The sequence below is a fragment of the Castor canadensis genome, chromosome 7 (assembly GCF_047511655.1).
Source record: "Castor canadensis chromosome 7, mCasCan1.hap1v2, whole genome shotgun sequence".
NCBI classification, from domain to species: domain Eukaryota; kingdom Metazoa; phylum Chordata; class Mammalia; order Rodentia; family Castoridae; genus Castor; species Castor canadensis.
In genome coordinates this window covers 40,492,349-40,508,041 of record NC_133392.1, presented here as the reverse complement: position 1 = coordinate 40,508,041, position 15,693 = coordinate 40,492,349, and the positions used below count along the sequence as shown (strand labels likewise).

General features: G+C 36.2%; 1 protein-coding gene across 4 annotated transcripts in view; it reads right to left on the bottom strand.

The window, feature by feature from the left end:
* The window catches only part of Lipt2-as1 (LIPT2 antisense RNA 1), a 34,271-nt gene that overhangs the window by 11,258 nt on the left and 7,320 nt on the right, over nucleotides 1–15,693 (bottom strand). For 3 of the 4 annotated variants that reach the window (XM_074078800.1, XM_074078799.1, XM_020153846.2), the window contains one exon: nucleotides 6,661–8,869. The exons of the other annotated variant lie outside the window; for it this stretch is intronic. In XM_074078800.1, the coding sequence (XP_073934901.1) occupies nucleotides 6,975–8,648 (1,674 nt within the window). In that variant the 5' untranslated portion in view covers nucleotides 8,649–8,869 and the 3' untranslated portion in view covers nucleotides 6,661–6,974. Of the gene's footprint in view, nucleotides 1–6,660; nucleotides 8,870–15,693 lie in introns of those variants that run through there. 4 annotated transcript variants of the gene reach the window in all.

Below are 15,693 nucleotides of genomic sequence, written 5' to 3'. Positions count from 1 at the left end.
ATCTAAATCTTAAAACTAAAGGAAATATCCTTGCATATACACAAACACACATATATTTGAAAATTGTGATGATTTATGAGATGAATTACTCTAAATGGACCAGAAATTCTGGGGGAACTGCTGAGAGACAGAAAATAGAATTGAGACAACATTGAAGGAAAAAAATCACTGCTGAAACTCATGAAGATGCCACCTGTAAATTGTGACAGGTTTCGGTATTGCTCTAAGCTGAGGAAAATGACTATGGGGACCAAGATGAAGTCTTGAATCAATATGCAGTATGATATTTTTTGTAGCATTACAGTAGTTGGAACAATCGGGCAGTTTCTTTTTGTGTCCTTCCACTGTAGCAAACAGCAAAAAAAATTCCAGCGAACAACACCACTTGGGGAGGACATTACCCCCAGAGGTATTGTGCCCCAAAAGGAAGTGTGAATCCTGATGCCCAGATGTGCTACTGACTCACTCAGCCTTGTCATATGTATGTCCCACCTCTCTCCTATAACCACGAGAAGCAAAACACAGCAAAATAATTAGGCACTGAAAGATGCGAAGTTGAGGAGGTAACTGAAAGCATGAAAGTACAAACATAAGGACACAACCAAGAGTCATCAACACTTGAGCTGGCGGAGTGGCTCAGCAGTAAAAGTGCCTGACTAGCAAGCATGATCCCCAGTGCTGAAAAAAATCATCAACACTTGCAGAAAATCCAAGAGGAGTTCCAGAAGGAGAGAATGATGGGAATGAAGGAAATACTTAAAGGAATAACAGGACAAAATATCTCACTGCTGACGTAAGACATGAAAATTCTAGAGAAAAGGCCCATGAGTGTAACTTTGATTAAGAAAACAAATTTAAAAACAGCAAGTTATGTACTTGCTGGTTAAATTACAGAAAACCAAGCATAAGGGGAAATTTCTAGTATTTCTAAAACAAACAAAAAACCCAGAGTACTTAACAAAAGAATGAAGGCTCTGAAGATAGTTCAATAATATTTTCAAAGTGAAATCATAAAAAGGAGACAATTTTAAGCATGATAGGATTTGGAGAATTAATACTACAAATACCATTTAAAGAAAACTAAAGATCGCATAAGATCATTACAATCTTACAAGTGTAAGAGAGAAAACAAGAGATACCTAAAACCCAAACTTACTACATTTAAACTCCAAAGGTGAAGGTGATATAATTCCTATCAGTAAGAAATCAATCATTTTCCTGATAAGGATCAGGAACAGAAAGGTTTGTTCTTGAATGGAGAAAAGACTAAAATTGTGAAGGCTCTGGGCTGCTAAAAGAAGAGACCTGGAATAGACCACCCTAGTTTCAGCATAGAATGAGATTTATTTATTTATTTATTTGTTTGTTTACTTATTTACTTTGTAGTATTGGGGTCTCAACTAAGAGTCTTGTGCATGCTATGCAGGTGATCTACCACTTGAGCACTTGAACCATGTCCCTAGACCTTTTTAGTTATTTTTGTGACAGGTTTTTGCACTTTTGCTGGGGCAAGTCTGAACTGTGATGCTCCTATGTACACTTCCCACAGTAGCTGGGATGACAGGCATGTACCATCACACTCAGCTGTTGATTGAGTTGGGCTCTTGCTAAATTTTGTCTAGGCTGACCTCAAGTGGTGATCTCCCCTATTTCTGCTTCCCAAGTAACTGGGATTACAGGTATAAATCATCATGCCCAGTCCATAAATGAGATTTTTGATGGATAAAGGTAGGTCCTTAGTCAATGGGTAGAGAGACAAATCTCTTGTATAAGTTGATAGATGAGCATGGGGAAGGCTGGAGGTTGAGAAGCCTGCAGTAGTATGAACCTAGGCACCAGGCTGGAAGCTTGACCTTGTAGAGAACAGTGGCTAGGAAGAAGTGGTTCCCTAGATAGAATGGCTAAAGTGCCTTTCACATTAAAAAAAAAATCTTAACTTTTTATCTTTCAGGGCTGGGGTAGCTCAGTGGTACAGCACTTGCCTGTCATGTGCAAGGCCTTGAGTTCAATTGAGAGAGATGGAGAGAATGGTTGAACAAACTAGGTTTATGGAAAAAGTGCAAAAATACCATAGTTTTTGTATTCCCCTTGTTCACATTCCCTACAATATTAGTATCTTATATAATCATGGTACAGTCATTAGAGTCAGGAAATCAACACTAGTATAATAGTATTTACTAAAGACTTTATTTGAATTTTATCAGTTTTTTTCCACTAATGTTCTTTTTCTAGCACAGAATCTTATTCAGGATACCATGTTGTATTTAGTTATTTCTTCTTAGCATCTTGCAATCTGTAACAGTTCCTCAGTTCTTGTCTTTCATGACCTTGATGCCTTTAAAGATTATTGATCAACTATTTTATTGTGTGTTCCTCATTCTGGGTTTTTCCATGATTCGACTAAGGTTATGTACTTTCAGTAAGAATACCACAAAAGTATTATTATGTCATTTCTGTGCATCATATAATGGGATTCACTATGCTTTATTACTGGTGATGTGAATTATTACCTAATAAAGTTTCTGTTGCTTCTCCACTGTAAAGTTATTGTTTTCCTCTGGTTGCCTAAGTATCTGTGGAAGATAACTCAAGACTATACAGTCAGTTTCTCCTAAAATTTTCACTCTCTAATTTAGCATTCTTCAATATATCGGCTTGCTGCAATTATCCCTGTGGTATTAGCTTAATGATGATTTCTATTTCTTTCTATTCTTCTGCATTTATTAATTGGAATGTACTCTAAGGAGGAGTTGTCCCTTTCTCCCACTTATTTATTTAGTGGTGCTGGGAGTTGAGTCCGGACCTTGTGCATGCTAGGCAAGTGCTCTACTATTGAACTTTGTCCCTAGCCTGTGTTTTTGGAGACAGGAATGTAGCACAGGTTGGCTGTGAACTTACAATCTTCCTGCTTATTCCTCTAAAGTATTAGGGTTATAGGAATGAGCCACCACACTGCCTTCAATTATTTTTAATTATACATCTCAGGGGTACTGATTTTGCCATATGGGTAATAACCTAACAGAATCATTATTTATTTTGTTGCTCAAATTGTTTTGGTCATTAGGTACTCCTTGATGTTGATTCCTATGTACCTTTGACAAGTCCCACTTTCAAACATTTTTTTCCTCATAGAATGTTCAAGGCTCATCTTGTTCTTTCCCTACTATGCCTAGGTTTAATCCCTCCTTTAAGGAACCCTGTTTCAATTTACTACAGAATGGTATTTAGAAACCAAATCTAACTAAATGGTATTTAGTGCATTTAGAAATACATTAAGTATGTTTACTACTACTGGAGAATCATTGCTTCTAGGATCTCTCACATGATATATATACATGTATTCTAACCCATAAATATAAATGTAATATGTGTACATATATACATATATATGTGTAAATATATTAAAATAGTGAGTTCATACTAATACACAAGATTCCAACCCAGAACACTGGGTTTTAAAAGACAATAATGCCCTGGTTTTTTCATTGTGACTGATACACAAGCAGATGGCTGATGTGTGTGTGTGTGTGTGTGTGTGTGTGTGTGTACACATTTGTGCGTGTGTGTGAAGGAAAAGAGGTCCTGTCCATGTCAGGAATAGCATAGTGCAGAATAAGGATTTAAGATTGCAAGATCACCCAGAAATGAAACTAACTCAGCAGAAATAGCAGGTCTGAACCAAAGGTGAGTAGGAAAAAGGAATGCCCCCAGAGGAATTAGTGGTATATGTTCTGCCATTCTACTTTCTGCCCCAATGGCAGACATCAACAAACAATTACCCATATACTGACTGACTAAGCTAGGACATGGTTTCAAATTTTCAAACTTGTACTTCAGGCAGCTAATACCAACCAATTGGAATTATCACTGTAGATGACACATCCCTAGGAAAAGAAATGAACAGCTCATATAAGCATATTAGTTTGCAGAGGGAGAAGACTATTATTTATCATTAGAATTTTATAGAAAGTACAGAGAAAGCATAACTTGGTAAACAAGATCAAAAAGCTCAATTACATAAGATCAGTTTCTAGGGTCCAGCCCATGAAACAAAGTTTAGTACCATTATGTGGTCAGTTGTGACTTTTTAAATTTTTTTTGGTGGTACTGGGGTTTGAACTCAGGGCATGTTTATGCCACAGCTCTAGTCCTCTTTTGTGTTGAGTGTTTTTGAGATAGGGCCTTGCAAACTATTTGGCAGGTCTCGCTTAGCACCATAATTCTCCTAGATAGGATTACAGGAGTGAGCCATGGGCCCCTGCCTGGCACAGTTGTGACTCTTCATCATTACCTGGTTGAGAATTCCAGGAAAGTAAAGTGACTCCGGCAGCTGTATTATTGGGTACCTGGTTCAATGACTGATCCCATGAAACTGGAAATAATACCAAGGAACAGGATCACCCTTCACATCTCTGTTTACCAAGGTGGATGTACTGTTTACCTCATTGCTAGGATTCTCTCCCCGTTCCACATCATGCCACTTCCTGTATAGCTTCAGCTCAACCCAATTGAAAAAGAGTGCTAAATAGAGAGTGGGAGCCAATCATCAGTCAGGTTATCTATGAATTCACATGACGGTGAGGGTTCACACCTTACAAAAGTAGCTGGCCGATTACCAGGGAATGAGATAATGGGAAACGAGAGCAGCAGTTTTGATGGGGGAAATAATGAAGACAGTAGATAAGGAAGGCTGGTCTTGCAGAGGGGCTGTAAAGATAATGGTCTTCCCTGGGTCCAGTAGTAGCAATTCCCAGGTGAAAGGTTAAGTTGAACGCAATGTAGAAATCTGGTCTTTTCATACCAAACAGGATAGAGAAAAATGCTCTCTATATAGTTTTAACTAAAAGTAATCCAGCAAAATAAAACCCCCCAAAATCTATGAATATATTTTGGTCCCTGTGTGAGTGTATATTTTCTTTAATCATGTCACATGTCTGCTACTGTGAAAAGGTGAGGACCGGGTAAAGAACAGGAATGGATATGATTTGTGCTGTCATGGGGTTGCTGTTTAACACAATAGATAGCTATGAAGAGTGTACAAATACTATGACTGATTATCACTGGTTATAAGTCTAGGGATACATTTATTTTCTTATTTAAACTTGTATTTTCTCTTCTTTCTACACTATGTCTTTTATATTGGGAAAAGGAATAAATATTATATCTCAAGTGAAAAAATTCTGTAAAGAAACCAAGGAAGTTCACATTCATCAAGCTAACAACAGCCTTACTTACAAAATAGAATACCAATTTTATTTATTCAGCTATGTTCAAAGTCTTACAATAGTAGACTATTGTGTTTGTATTGAGGCTATACAAAGAGGATTAAGAACCCTTATTATAAGGGGCTTTTAAGTTATTGTTTATGTGGTGCTTGTGGCAGAGGGAGCTGAGGGAATGGTTATCAGATAAGCAGTTAATATTTCTTTGATGAATAAAATAGAAGTGGACTAACTAGAAATGGATACATTTTATTCACTTGCAATGTAACTCAATGTGGCCTAATATATTGTATCCTCTGATGTAGGAAATGCTTCCATGACACTTGAAGTATTATCAGAACATTGCTGAAGTAATCCTTAGGGTTATAAAAGCTGAAGAATGCTCATCATAATATAAATTAAGTGTACTTACTGACTTTGTTAGAAAGATCCTGTCCAACCTATTAAGAGTAATGAAATGATAGTAAAATAACAACTCCATTTAATGAGCATTTACTTTGTACCAGGCACTTTGCATTGATCATTCATTGGGTCTTCCAAACAATCTATTTTTTTAAGACACAATCTTGAAAATCTTATGTAGCCCAGGCTGGTCTTAAACTTGTGATCCTCCTGCCTCTGCCTCTTGAGTGCTGGTATTACAGGTGTGTATCACCACAAATGGCTCATATGAGTATTATTTTTTGTTTGTTTTTTGGTGGTACTGGGGTTTGAACTCAGGGCCTCACACTTGCTAAGCAGGTGCTCTATCACTTGAACCACTCCAACAGCTAAGTATTACTTCTTATCCAAAACTTTAGGGAAGAGATGTGATTTGGAACTTAGAATATTTTGAAACTTAGAAAGAAGCTGGATTTTGTACAGTTTGCGAGTGAAGTGTCTTCCACATCTAGCACTGACTGGCTCATGAGGGCACTAATTTTATCAATGGATTATCCAGTGAGGAGTTCATACTCAAGGGGCTATTAGGAGGTTGGGACTTTTTAGTGGGAGGAGGTCATTGGGAGCGTGTCTTTGAAGGGTATCTTTTGCTCTGGCCCCTTCCTTTCTGACTCTTTGCTTCCTGGCTGCTGTGAGGTAAGCAGCTCTGCTCCACCATGCCCTTTCATCATGATGCTCTGCCTCACCACAGGCCCATAAACAATGGAATCAGCCAATTATGGACTAAAATCTCTAAAACCATGAACCAAAATAAATCTTTCCATCAAACTGTTCCTCTCAGGTATTTGTCACAGTAGGAAAAGTCTGCCTAACACAGAATTTTTGGAATACAGTATATATGCTATATATTTTGTAAAACTCAAAATGAAATAGTACCTTGTAATGAAGCACACTAATATTTATGCAAAGAAATATATGAAAATCCACACTAAGTGAAATAAAGGCCATAAATAATATTACACTTTATTTATATAAATAAACTTATCAATAAATGAAATTTGTTGGCAAATAAATTTATTGGTAAATGAAATGGGATAAATATAGACTATATATTCTCAAAATTTCTTCTTTGTTTTGTTGGTTTTGAAAAAAACTTTTTATTTTAAAGGAATTTTTAAATTAAAATTTAAAATTTATACTGATGAAAACTAACACATAACACATATACATGCAATAAACGTTCACTCTGGTTCACTTAAGAATTATGGAGAAAAAGTTATACCAATATTACCATTATTTATGGAACTAGTTTGGAGCTAGACATATTATGATGAGCCAGAAACAGGATTCTCAAGCAATGAAGAGGTATTACTACTGAGAGACTTTTAAAAGACTACCCAGTGTTGATTGTTTCCTTAACACAGGTTTCTGTCTCAGCAGTTTTTCTCTAATTGAGTAAATTGCCATAATCTCTTGCTCACTGATAAATGCACATTGTTCAAGGCCAGCAATTAACTTGTCACACATTTTCACCATTTGTTCTATAGAGATTTTCTGACCAGTCCTCATGTCATCATCGTTACTGCTACTATCTTCATACTGATCTGTACTTAAGTCCATGGTAGAAATTTTACCTTCATTCAAAGGATGCACAACAGGTGCATCATTGTCAATGTTCAGCATTTCTTCAATGTCAGCTTCTTCTAACTTATTTACACTTTCGGCTGATAAACTTTTGGCATATGTAATGAGTTTTGATATCATCATCTTCTCATTAGAGTCGCTAAATTCTTCAAAATCCTCATCAGCAAGGTCATTTTCAAACATCATTGTAGCCCAAAGTCTGTGCCAAGCACTTGTTAATGTTGACTTGTCAACATCATTCCAAGCATTAGCAACTGCATAGATGGCATCTTTAAGACTAAACTCTTTAAGGAAGTCCTGTATTTTCAGGCCTCTGTTAACCGAAGCAAGCATACTGTTCAAAAAAAAGTGTTTATACTTGCTCTTCATGGAGCGTAGAATTCCTTGGTTACAAGGCTGTATTACAGATGTCACATTGTGGGGAAGGTAAATGCTAAAGACATTACTTTTCACAAAAAGCTCTGGAGGGGGATGTGCAGAACAATTGTCTAGGAACAGCAAAATTTTGCAATTGTTTTCTAGTCCAGCTTGCTTGCAATGAGCCCGTGCTGCTGGTACAAAGTACTTATTGAACCAGTCAGAAAAGATTTCTCTTGTTACTGATGCTTTCTTGTTTGCATAATAATGCACAGGTAAAGTACTGACATCTTTTAAACATTTTGGATATAGGCTTTTTCCAATCACTGCCAATTTTATCTTGTGTGTGCCTGCAGCATTAGCACACCCTAGAACAGTTAACTTTTGCTTGGCATCCTTGAAATCTGTTAGTGTCTTTTCATTAGCCATGGTTAAGGTTTTTCTAGGAACATAGCACCAGTAGAGAGCTGTTTCATCAGCATTGTAAATTTGTTCAGGGCTAAGGTTTTCATCAGATATTATCTTAGCAAATTCATCAATGTAATTTTCAGCAGATTCATGATCAGCGGAGGCTTTTTCACCATACATTTTAAGATACTTGATTCCATGGCGCTTTTTAAATTTTTGCAGCCAGCCTTCTGAATATTCACATTCACTTTCAATGTTCAGTTCTTCATGGTATATTCTGGCTTGTTTCATGACCAATAAACCAGTCAGTGGCATATCTTTACTTCTTCGTTGTCGAATCCATTCAATCAGCACACGGTCAAGATCTTCATTTTTGGCTCTATGCAATGTTTTCCTATTTTTCATTAGTTCTTGGTTATCACTGTCACTGTAAAATTTTAGCAACTTATCTTTCTGTTTCTTTAAATCATATACAGTGGTGGTTCCTACACCATACTCTTCAGTAAGATGCTTCACAGACAAACCAGCATCAAGCTTCTGCAATAACTCTACTTTCTGAGCTATTGATAAAGACAGATGCTTCCTTTTCTTCTTCTCACTGTTACCCATAGGTAAATCTTTAACTCTTTTGGACATTTTCCAATGCACTTAATCCTGAAGACAAAAAAATGTCAGCAAACAACAGATGCATCTTTGATGGATGGATATGAGTGCTGAGAAAACAGAGGCTTCATGTTTGTTCACAGTAGGTTTCGCTGCCAAACAGTCTTCACGCCAAATGTACAGAATACCTTTGGATTTCAGAGTATTTTCTTTTTTTTGTCTTATTTTGAAATTGCAGAGTAGAGATTGTGGACCTGTATTAAAGATATTATTTTAATGATGAAAAGACTGAGGCTCACTTAGAATCTACTCAAGGTTATGCAGCTAATATTTGCCTGTTGTTTATATTCAGTCTCCTAATATTTGGTCACTTTACTGGACAGAAAATTTTTTTTGTCTGCCAAGATGATTTGAGTTGGAATATTTTTAGCAAAGAAACCTGACACTCTTGGTTGTGTGACTGACATAGTCAGTATGTGAGTTCCATGCTGGATAACATGGAGATGTCTTGACAAGAAGAGGTTGGAGATCTTAAATTTACAGTCATTGAGTTTAGACTTTCCTTTTTATACCAACTCTATCTGTTTGGTACTTATGTGTTTGGTTACTTATTGCTTCACAGTGAGCAACAGGAAAAATGAAAGGAAAGAGTTCATTTCAGATATGCCTTTAAAACCTCCACAATTTTTCACTAAATATTCACTCATTTGTTAAGAGTTCTTTTTTAACTGTTCTATAAATTGTACATAACTATGACTCAGAATTATTGTCAATTTTAGAACTGAAACACATTTTAGGTATTCTAATAAGATACTTCCTGTAATTCAGAACTCAAAAGAATTCAGACATTTTAATGCCTTAACTTTTGTGGTTAGACTTATTACATGTAGTTTATGTATATTTCATGTACTACATTGTAAGTTTCTACTGAAAGACCTGTGTTTCTTCTTCATTGTATCACCCTTCATCAAATGTCTAATATGATCTATTACAATAGCCTAAAAACTGTTCATTCAGTCCCAAGTCTCTCTTTCTTTTTCCATTAGGTGGAAGAGTAGTCCTTTGGACTGGGAAGTCAATAAAAATGAGTCAGGCACAGTTTCTATAATCCCAGGAGAGTTTAAAATCCAGTAAATAAAAAGGAGAAATGCATAAAACCCAAAAAGAGAGATATTTGGTGAGGTTTGAACACATATTATTTTTACCTTGTTCTTTCTTATACTAGATGGTAACAGTAAAAAAAACCTCTCATTTATTTGGTGCCTCTGTGTGTCAGGCTGGCATACAGAGGCTAGCATTAAAAAGCATCAGACTCAAAGAGTTGAACTGCCCTTGTGCAATGTCACAGCTTCTAAGTGACATAGCCTAGAAGTCACCAGTCTGTTTAATGATAAAATCATACTTATATTTTCTCTTTACTGCAACATACTTTTTCCTTTGCCTTGAGCAAAGGAGTCTGCATTCGTATCTCTTGTTTCATTATAATCCTTTCTCCACTTTATAAAAGAAAGGCATACCCTCATTCATCTGGAATCTCCTTTTGGTGCTCTGTCCTGAGGAGTAAAAACATCCTGGCTGCCCATTAAAGTGAAAATTCCAATGATTAGTTTGGGGCCAGCTTCCTTGAATAATTTCTCAAAGCACATAAAATCCTTTAATGCTTGTTTTTCTTATGCATTTTTGTCAAGGGTGAAGTGTTGCTTTAGAACCAAGGTATTTTGTCTGGTGTTGGGATATTCTGAATTAGAATGGGTAAAGAAGGTGACTGTGATTCTTCCTTCTTGGACTATGGTCAAAGAGTGCAATGTTCTTGAGAGAGATAGTCCATGACAGTGAACCAAAGACAGTTAAACAATGAGAAGCAATTCTTTCAAGCTATTTTAAAAATGCTTATCCTAGAACTTGTCATTAGCTGGAAAGAAAAGCACCGCTACAATAGCCCAAAAACTTTTCAAGAAGCACTACTGAATACCTAAGGATAAATTTTTTAATAAGATTCTTCTTAGGGGGTGTAGGAGTATAAGCTTAGTGGTACAGCACTTGTCTAGCATGTGTGAAGTCCTGTGTTCAATCCCTAGTACTACTGAAAAAAAAAGCTTATGTTCTGTGTGTTAATGTTAATGTTAATGTGTGTTAATGTTAATGTTAATGTGTGTTAATGTTAATGTTAATGTTCTGCCTCTGGTACTAAGCAATGAGGAGTACTTAGGCATGTCAATTAATTTCTCAGGATCTTGGTTTTTTCCCCCCACTATGAAATGAGACAGGCAAACTAGACTACTTGTAGGCTTCCTTTTGTCCCTACTATTCTATATCTCTGTGACTTAAGACTCATAAATATTCCCTTGATGACTGAAAACAAAACATGTCTAAAAATACATTTCTTTTTCCTTCTTTCCTTCCTCTGTCCTTCCTTCTTCCTAATATTAAGAAGACCCTGTTTACATATAGCAAAGACTGTATATTTTTAGGTATTTACTGAAATTGTTCTAATTATCTTACAATTAAGTATAGTATCTTAATGGCTCTCCTTAAACAAAAATAATAAAACTATTCATGATATTATTATTATCTCAAGGAATTAAAATCTCAAAGGCATATATTTGAGATGATATTTTCTAAAACAAAAAGGTCATGTTGGCATGATCCTGCTTCCTCCTGAATGAAGCTAGAATCCTAAAATAGTGCATCAGATACAAAACTCTGGAATAAAGGGATTCACCAGCAGATTGTATTGATGTTGAAAGATATGTATATGAAGTTCACTAGCACCCTCTTGTGATATTTCCAAACCAATGCAACACATGATCTGTAAAGGCCCATTTGGATTTTAAGTAACTCCTTTTGTTTTAAATGGAATGTTCCACTGAGTGATATGGTTTACCTATTTGCAAGTTTATGGGCAGCAAGGAAAGGCCTTGAAATATTAGTGCTGTGGTATTCTTCCTTGCCCTTGTCTTTGTAGTCAGATACATCTGTGCTGATTGTGGAGAACTGAAATTGTCACACTAGGTATATAAAGACAAAGGAACAGTTAATATACAGTTGAATGACTTCTGCAAAGGGGCAGAGTAGGAGACCTGTAAAGACATGGTTGCTGGCTAGCAGTGAGGGGTGGAGAGCTATTTGGAAGCCAAACCATTTTTTACCATTTTAATGAGCATACCACTTTGGGTAGAGGAGCTACAAGTGCTGTTGTTATTGCTGTCAGGATATTGTAGCCACGTGTGCTTGGCCCTTGGCTCCTACACGTGAAGGATGTCCACCTGTGCTGTAAAACTTTGCTAAGTTGCCACCTAAATTGCTATGTGTGGATTTCATCCTTCTCAATAGTCTAGAATGCTCACAACCCCTTTTAAACAGGGTGAGGTCCTTCATCACTTGAGGACACCAAAAGTACAATAGAAACGGAAGCTCCAGCTATGGCTCTTAGAAGGGTCTTGTCAATAGAAAACCCGTTCTTGGTTACATGTATGTATGTGTGTGTATACAAATGCACAATTGTGCACACACATACATACTGGAGAAACACTAGGGTATTAAGAGTGAGGTGGCATATAAGAAAAACAATACTATAATTAGTCATTGATTCAAGCAATAAACTTTTATTGAACACCTAATGAAAACAATAGTTATATTTAGCTCATACTTTGAAACTAGATCTGGTGTTTTAAACCAGACACACACAAATACACAAAAAAGGATACTGTTACTGTTTTCAGTGAGGTCACAGGATGCTAGAGGGACAATGACTCCTGTAAAACTTCATTCACAGAACAGATATGAATTGAGCACCTCTTATGTGCCAGGCATGGTTTGAAGTACTAGGTTCCTAGTACTAGTAGTAAATAAGATAGATTAAGGTTTTGTCTTATAAATCTTACAGTGTGATGATGAAGACATAGTATAAACAGATAAAGTAACCCCAGGTATTTTAAGTGTTATAAAGAAAATAAAATAGGTGAATGTGATAGAAAGTGAGTGGTTGGGGGTGAAGGGAGCAATGTTAAGTAGAATATGCAAAGATGGCCTCTTTGAGGAGAGTATAAGTAGGATGAATAATGGGAAAGAGTTAGTCATGCAAAGACATTTTGAAAGAATAGATAGAAGGAACAGAAAGTGTAGAAACTCTCAGGCAAGTACCAGTTCGGTGAGTTTCTAGAAAGATGGCTGATAATGCAATCTCTACAGGCTCAGGAGTGGGAGTCTTCTTCACTAAGTAGGTGATGAGATCTTACAGTCTGACACACCGTAAATGCTCCTTTTCTTTGACACATTTAACTAAATAATGTTCAATAGGAATCTGAAAAGAACTTATAATAAAAAGTCTTACACTTTCACACATCCAGTCCTCCTTCCTAGAGGCAACTACTTTTATAATGTTTTCACTTCTTAATTATCTAGTTACTTTATACAATGACAGACAATTTTTTAAATTTATTTTTTATTTTTGAGACAGTCTCATTCTGTAGTCCAGGCTGGCCCTGAACTCAAGATCCACCTGCCTCAGCCTCTTGAGTGATAGGATGACAGGCATGTGCTACCATGCTCAGCTGACAGATAAGCATTTAACTAAAGAGAATAACTTTTTCTTCCATCTACTAACTATCTTTGTACCTTCAAGTAATGTAATTAAATATAAACATTCTGATTCTTCAACTCTTGACCCCCTCTTTGTAAGATGGAAATTATTATAAACCTATCCCTTCCTGTTGCTTCTCTTCTACTTTCCCTTCATACCTCTGCTGGGCACAATCTCCTATGCCTTACAGAATTTAATTCCAACTCTTTTTAAAAGTGTATTACAGAGTATCCTTTATGACCTAGCCTCTGCTTATTTTTTTCCCATCTCTTACTATTATCCACTTTATCTATACTTATGAAGAATGCATGTATTTATAGTTTTTGGAAGCTTTCATGCACTCTTGTCCTTTTTATCTCATTGCTTCAGAGCTTTCCATTGCTTGGAATTGCCTCTTTCTGCAGTTCAGTGCAAATCCCATTATTCATTTTAGTGTACATACTACTTTAAAAAAATCTTCACTGGTAGGCTATTATTAAATAAAAAAAAATTGAATGTCTGCTATGTGCAAAGTACTAATTTAGATGCCAGTGATATAGTGGTCCAGATAGACATTCATGAGCTTCATTCTAGTGATGTAATAAGCAGACTCAATAAAAATAGCCATCACTATTGAGATCTACCATGTATTAAATAATTCACATGTGCTATTTTAATCCTTACAAAAACTTTGTAAGACTCAGAGAAATTAAATATCCTTCTTGGGGTCACTCTCTGTCTTTCTCTCTCTCTCTCTCTCTCTTTTTTCTTTTTTTGTGGTACTGGGATTTGAACTCAGGGACTAAACCTTGAGCCACTCCATCAGCCCTTTTTTGTGATGGGTTTTTCGAGGTAGAGTCTCACGAACTATTTGTCCGGTTGGCTTCCATCCACAATCCTCCTGATCTCTGCCTCCTGAGTAGCTAGGATTACAGGCTCAAGCCACCAGCACTTGGCTGGGGTCACCTTCTTAAAGTGGCTGAACTTGTACTCTTAAGTCTGTATAACTGCCTTCTTCTGTTGCCTTTTTTTTTTTTTTTGGTGGTAGTGGGAATTGAACTAGAGTCTCAGCAAGAACTCAAGTACCTGAGCTACGCTCCCAGCCCCTTTCTATGCACTTCAATTATAGTATTTATCATTTTTAAATTATGTATCGGGGTTCCCCATATGACCAAAGGACATTGAAAAACGTGAGATTTTCAGTTTTTACAGGTTGGGCCAGAGCTAGTACCATTCTAGATGCACAGGAGAGAAATTAATATATCATACACGGTGGGTACCTTAAGGCATTAGGGATTAATTCTCTCTTGAAATCCTAGATTGAGAAAGGTTGCTTTAGACTAAAGTCTTCTTAAGTGTAGAAACATCTTCCATACCGTGGGTACATGATAAATTTTTGTTGTACCTGATACTCAAACCCTTATAATCAATACTCAGTTTTGGGAATGGAAACCAAATTGCTTTAGTTTGCTATTGGGGGTGGTTTTCATCTGGAGTTCAGCAGTTTTCTCTTAAGAGAATTACAAGGGTGTTGGATCCAAACTTTGAAACGCAGGAGAATGCAGTGGTTAATAACCCACACTCTAGAGCCACACTATCCAGTTCCAATTCCAATTCCATCATTTATTAGTGAAACCAATTTAAGTAAATTATTATTTAACAAATACCAGGTACTTTTTAAGTATTTTACAATATTATCTGATTTAATCTTCTTATCATTTTGATGAAGTACATACCTGCACTATTCCTTAATAGCTCTCTGCCCCAGTTTTTTCCTCTGTTAAGTGAGAACAATAATAAACTACCTCACAGAGTGACTCTTAGGATTAAAATGAATATAAATTACTTAGAATAGAATCAAGTAGATGTAAAATCAGCTATTTCAGGTACATCTCATTTTATTATGGTTTGTATTATTGTATTTCACAGATACTATGTTTTTTACAAATTGAAGGTTTGTAGCAACCATGTGTCAAGCAAGTCTATTTGGTACCATTTTTCTACCACTTCAAAACTTTTATTACTATTGTATCTGTTATGGTGATCTGTAATCAGTGATCTTTGACATTATTATTATAATTGTCTTGGGGCAACATGATTCTCACTCATCCTGACAGCAAATTTAATAAATTTGTGACAGCTCCACTGACTGGTTGTTGTTTTTCTCCCTCTCCAAAGGCATCCCTATTCCCTATTCTCTGAAACACAAAAACATTGAAAATAGGGCAATTAATAACCCTTCAATGGCCTCTAAGTGTTCAAGTAAAAGGAACACATCTTTCAATTTAAATAAAAAATTACAAATAGTTAAGCTTAGTGAGGAAGGTATGTCTAAAGCTAAGACAAGTTGAAAGCTAGCTAGGCCTCTTGCATAAAATAGCCAACTTGTGAATGCAAAGGAAAAGTTCTTGAAGGAAATAAAGAGTGTTATACTAGTGACCACACAAATGATAAAGACATGAAAGAGCCTTATTGTAGATATGGAGAAAGTTTTAAGGTCTGGAGAGATAATTAAAC